Source organism: Suncus etruscus, chromosome 9 (genome assembly GCF_024139225.1).
Source record: "Suncus etruscus isolate mSunEtr1 chromosome 9, mSunEtr1.pri.cur, whole genome shotgun sequence".
NCBI lineage: Eukaryota > Metazoa > Chordata > Mammalia > Eulipotyphla > Soricidae > Suncus > Suncus etruscus.
Window position 1 is genome coordinate 54389447 of NC_064856.1, and position 6315 is coordinate 54395761.

General features: G+C 35.7%; 1 protein-coding gene across 1 annotated transcript; it reads right to left on the reverse strand.

The window, feature by feature from the left end:
• Nucleotides 1-373: 373 nt before the first annotated feature.
• On the reverse strand, nucleotides 374-1333 carry LOC126018484 (olfactory receptor 52H1-like). The gene has a single exon (XM_049780618.1). The coding sequence runs from the start codon at nucleotides 1319-1321 to the stop codon at nucleotides 374-376; it is 948 nt and encodes a 315-aa protein (XP_049636575.1). The 5' UTR covers nucleotides 1322-1333.
• Nucleotides 1334-6315: the final 4982 nt, after the last annotated feature.

The window sequence follows — 6315 nt, forward strand, 5'->3', positions numbered from 1 at the left end:
ACTATGATCATGTTACTTAAATAAAAATATTTATTAAATTATTATAAAAATTAAATTAATAGACAAATAAAATATTTAATTTAAAAAAGTTAATTTTAGAATTGTTTTAAATTTTAATCAATTCAATTCTCTGTCTTCTCCTTCATTTTTCTTAACAATTCGTAAAATACTTTTTACAACCATATTTTCCAAGGGAGAGAATGTCTTTAATGAATTTTCCTTCCTAAAACAATGTGGTCATAGACTATACCATTTTCCTGGCACACAAATATACAGCAAGATGTTCTTAAAATACTATTTGACTTTTAAAATAACTCTTGTTTACTTTATATACACTACAAATATATATAGACATTTTCATTAACAGTAAAAATTATTTTCTACCATTAGAAGAAAACAAATGTATGACCTTATCTCTGATCTGCTTGGTCTTCACTCCATAGACAATGGGGTTGAGTGCAGGTGGGATAACAATATAGAGATTGGCGAACATGATGTGGAAAGCGCGTGAAACATTGTGTCCAAAACGATGAGCAAGGACGGAGAAAAAGCCAGGTGTATAAAACATTAGGATAACACAGACATGGGAACCACAGGTGCCCAGGGCCTTTTGGCAGGCATCTCGGGAAGGCAGACGAAAAACAGTACAGAGGATAAGGGTGTATGAGATAGCAATGAGAACCACATCTGAGATGACTGTCAGAATAGGAACACAAATGCCATACCAAATGTTGATGGAGATGTCAGCACAAGCGAGTCGGGCAATACCTATGTGTTCACAGTATGTGTGGAGAATGATGTTTGTCTTGCAATAAGGTAGGCGTTTGAGCAAGAATATAACTGGGAAAATGATACAAAAACTGCGAAAAGAGATACCCACAGCAATCTTGATGATGGTTTTGGGGGTCAAGACAGTGGTGTATCTCAAGGGAGAACAGATGGCCACATAACGATCAAAGGCCATTGCCATCAAGATGGCTGAATCCAAGGCAAAACTATAATGAAGGAAGAACATTTGTGTAAGGCACCCTGGGAATGTGATCATTCTATCCTCAAGCCAAAAGATACTCAGTGTTTTAGGAACACAGTCAGTGGACAAGATGAGGTCAGTCATGGCTAGCATGGAGAGAAAGAAAAACATGGTTTCATGAAGGCTCCGCTCCACTGTGATAAGGTAGAGAAGGATGCAGTTTCCCACAAGAGCTACAATATAAAAGATAAAGAAGGGAATCCCAATCCACACTTGGTATTGCTCCAGACCTTGGATTCCCACCAAAATAAAGGTGCCTGGATTGTAACTGCTCTCGTTGTAAATGACCATGGAAGATTAGAATTGCACAAGGTCCTGCGGATAAAAAGTGATAAACTGTAATTAGGATCACATATGTCACTTTTATGTATGTCAATTAATTCAAACCACACATCATTATTAGCTCCTATAGAAAAGGGGGAACATTGTTGATTTTCAAATCTGACATATCTTTTAAGTAAAAGAAGATTGATCTTACCATGATAGCAGGGAACATATATTAATCATAATATATAATGGAAGATGTAGTTACTGTTTAAATAGATTGTCTTCTTTCTTTCTTCTTTTTTTTTTGGGGGGGTCTGGTTTTGGGGTCACACCCAGAAGTGCCTAGGGGTTACTCCTGTGCATAGAAATAGCCCTTGGCAGGCACAGGGGACCATATAAGATGCTGGGATTCAAACCACCGTCAGTCCTCTGTTGGTCACGTGCAAGGCAAACACCTTACAACTGGTCTATCTCTCCAGCCCCATCTTTCTTCTGAACACTGTTGGCATATAATTTTGCCAAACATTTTTTCAGAACAGTCAAAATTGTTTCTTTTATTATTTTTATTTATTTATTTATTTATTATTTATTATTATGTAATTCAATTGATAAAATAATGGAATAAATTTTCAAATGACTTTGTTTTATAATTTATATGATTTCATAGATGTTATTGAATATTAAATATTCTTATTGTCTACTATGCAATAGCAGTCTCTACCTAGGAAAGTTTTTTGTAATGTTGTTTGAGCCATATCTGACTGCAGTCCAGGCTTTTAGCTAGCTCCAGGTTTAGAGGTCATTCCTGACGGGTACCAGAAGATCATATTGGATGCTAGGTATTGACTATCCTGGGATGGTCACGTGCAAGTACCCTACCCACTATGCTATCTTTCCAAGACCAATTTTTTATTTACATTTATACCTAATAACTAAAATGATTAGAAATTTTGAGTCCAATATTTCCCTTTTTACCAAGCACCAAATTATATTCCACAAACACTAGCTAGATGCCTTCACTAAATTCCTATACTACATTGGTTAAAATGTACAGCTTTAGTCAGATTTAGAAAAGCTCTCTATACCTGATCTTATTTTTATGGTTAGTAAAACATTTTGTAGCACTCTATTTTCTGTTCAGATATAAGATATCCTAATGTTTTTATGTTGACACTGTTATATAAAATTTCTGTCAATTAAAAGATTGTTTTTGTAAAATAATATTATTATGTACTCTCAGTCTATGAGGCACATACTCTCACAGATAAGACTTACCTTACTATCTTTTATTTTTAAATTTATGTGTTTACCAATCATTTAGAGATGAAATAGCTGACTAATAATAGTTTCTCCTATACTGTCATGTGTTTCTTATTTATTTAATGAGTATTTTGATTGTTTACTTTGCCTTTTTCATCTTCCACTTCTCAGTATACTCTGATTTATGTCACATTCCTCATACATTTTACCAAGATACTTATTCACACTTATCTTTTTTTTTTAATTTTTATTTTTTTATTTAAACACCTTGATTACATACATGACTGTTTTTGGGTTTCAGTCATGTAAAGAACACCACCCATCACCAGTGCAACATTCCCATCACCAATGTCCAAGTCTCCCTCCTACCCACCCAACCCCCGCCTGTACTCTAAACAGGCTCTCCATTTCCCTCATACATTCTCATTATAAGGAAAATTCAAAATGTAGTTATTTCTCTAACTAAACTCATCACTCTTTGTGGTGAGCTTCCTATGGTGAGCTGGAACATCCAGCTCTTTTCACTTTTGTGTCTGGAAATTATTATTGCAAGAATGTCTTTCATTTCTCTTAAAACCCATAGATGAGTGAGACCATTCTGCGTTTTTCTCTCTCTCTCTGACTTATTTCACTCAGCATAATAGATTCCGTATACATCCATGTATAGGAAAATTTCATGACTTCATCTCTCCTGACAGCTGCATAATATTCCATTGTGTATATGTACCACAGTTTCTTTAGCCATTCATCTGTTGAAGGGCATCTTGGTTGTTTCCAGAGTCTTGCTATGGTAAATAGTGCTGCAATGAATATAGGTGTAAGGAAGGGGTTTTTGTACTGTATTTTTGTGTTCCTAGGGTATATTCCTAGGAGTGGTATAGCTGGATCATATGGGAGCTCGATTTCCAGTTTTTGAAGGAATCTCCATATCGCTTTCCATAAAGGTTGAACTAGACGGCATTCCCACCAGCAGTGGATAAGAGTTCCTTTCTCTCCACATCCCCGCCAACACTGTTTGTTCTCATTCTTTGTGATGTGTGCCATTCTCTGTGGTGTGAGATGGTATCTCATCGTTGTTTTGATTTGCATCTCCCTGATGATTAGTGATGTGGAGCATTTTTTCATGTGTCTTTTGGCCATTTGTATTTCTTCTTTGTCAAAGTGTCTGTTCATTTCTTCTCCCCATTTTTTGATGGGATTAGATGTTTTTTTCTTGTAAAGTTCTGTCAGTGCCTTGTATATTTTGGAGATTAGCCCCTTATCTGATGGGTATTGGGTGAATAGTTTCTCCCACTCAGTGGGTGGCTCTTGTATCCTGGGCACTATTTCCTTTGAGGTGCAGAAACTTCTCAGCTTAATATATTCCCATCTGTTAATCTCTGCTTTCACTTGCTTGGAGAGTGCAGTTTCCTCCTTGAAGATGCCTGTAGTCTCAATGTTATTCACACTTATCTTACCAAAACTTTGACTATCCCTTTTACTTTGTTTCCTTCTCAGGTATTCTCATATAGGTGTATAGAAAGCTCATAGTATCTAAAATATTAGCATGAAGCATATGCTGTGGAGATAGAAATCTAGCTATATCAAGTCGTTTCACAATTTGCCAGCTGTGTGTGACCCTTAGCACTTTTTTAAACTTTATATTCTTTAGATTACATGATTTTTTAAAGTAGAGTCTTAGGACTTATTAATGTCAAAGTAATAAATTTTTACTTAAAACTGCTTTGTAGTATAAAGGGCACACACTTTATATGCCCTCACACTTTAACCACATTTAAGTTAGAGTTATGGATTTTTATTTTGTGCCTGACAATTGCTTAAATTGCTGAAAGATAGTACTTAAAGAATATTTTCTGTGGCTATTCTCCTAATTCAATTGTTCATCTATTTATATCTTTTGTCACTATGCAAAGGATTATATATTCAAATACCCTGATCTTGACTTATAAATATGTTTTTTCTACAAACTTATAGTGGTCATTCAGTTCACAGCTCCTAAAATTGGAGCTCAAATCTTTTCCTTATGTCTCTCATTTGCTCAAAATTCGAGTCCAAATTAACCCCTTCAAACATTCAACACTTACCAAATTGTTAGGCAGAGGAAAAGATAGAAGAGAGATTGCTGGCAGGCACACATGTAATCTGTAGGACTATTATGACAGACACACCAATAGTTAAAGAGTGATAAGGAAGATAAAGAGGCTGGTAATCAATCTGATTCCCAACACATTTATGCTTTTTTCCAGGAGTTTCTTAGTGTAGAAAGAGGGTAAATAGTTAGGGCTTAAGGGATCCTGATACCCTATGGTCTCACTCTCAGGGGAAGTTTACAGAAAAGTTTATGCTAACTCTGCAATATGTGTGAGTTAATACTGGGACTGCATTTATTAAATTTTAAATGCATGTGATTGATATGCCAGTCAAATCACCTGAATTTAAGACTTTATTATGAGATTAGTTGCTTACTATCTGTAAAAAGATGACAATATAGCAATTTTATATAATAATAGATAAATTAATTTAGTACCTTATGAAACTGCACAAATGTTTAATATGGTACTCGATTCACAGTGTAACTGTAAGTTCATCTAAGATATTTTTATACAACCCTTTAAATCCAGGGCTTAAATTTAGATTCATAATTTCATAATATATTTTTGTGTTTCTTTGTTCTCTTAGACCACCAATATATATGTGCTTCTTAGCATTAAAATTAGAATGTGGGGTCAGAGTGATATCATAGCGGTAGGGTGTTTGCCTTGTATGTATCCCATATGGTCCCCTGAGCCTGCCAGAAAAGATTTCTGAGCACAGAGCCAGGAGTAATTCTTGAGGATTTATGGGTATGGCCTAAAAAAAAATAGAATGCAAAGTCAGGAATATATTCAGGGCACGGAGAGATAGCACAGCACAGTTTGCCTTGCAAGCAGCCGATCCAGGACCAAAGGTGGTTGGTTCGAATCCCGGTGTCCCATATGGTCCCCCATGCCTGCCAGGAGCTATTTCTGAGCAGACAGCCAGGAGTAACCCCTGAGCATCGCTGGGTGTGGCCCAAAAACCAAAAAAAAAAAAAAAAGGAATATATTCAAAGGCTGGAAGCACACTTTGCATGCAAGTGACTTTACTACAATCATAGTCATCACATTGTTCCCCCAGAGAACTACTGGGGATTATAGTGAGCATAAAAATGGGAATATCACCTGAACCCTATATTGTAGAAAAATAAACAATAAAAACAGAAAATACCTATAAGGCATAAAAGTTGATTGGATTTTCTTTATTAGCCAGAATGAAGTCATAGTCCTTCCTTTGAAGAACTACTTGAGAATGAAGTAGATGAAACATCATCTACGTTAAAAATTCTCCTCAAGGGGCCAGAGTAGTGGTGCAGGCAGTAGGGTGTTTGTAGTGTATACACTAACATAGGACGGACTGCAGTTCAATCACCTGGCATCCCATATGGTCCCCCAAACCAGGGGCAATTTCTGAGCACATAGCCAGGAGTAATCACTGAGTGTCACAGGGTGTGGCCCCAAAACAAACAAAAAATAATTATCCACTAATTTCAAAACCATAATGTCTAATATATTCCTCCTCAAAATATCTTCAGTTTTCCTAAGCTTAGTAAATGTCACATTAATAAGGACAATAAAACATTTTATTATAAATAAAGAATTTTTATTATTTATTTATTCATTAATTTTTGGTTTGGGGGCCATACTAGCCTATGTTTAGGGCTTATCTTAGCTCTGTGCTCA

What these genes read in the sequence shown, in the direction of transcription:
- LOC126018484 (XM_049780618.1), bottom strand. Translation starts at nt 1,321, where the DNA reads ATGGTCATTTACAACGAGAGCAGTTACAATCCAGGCACCTTTATTTTG.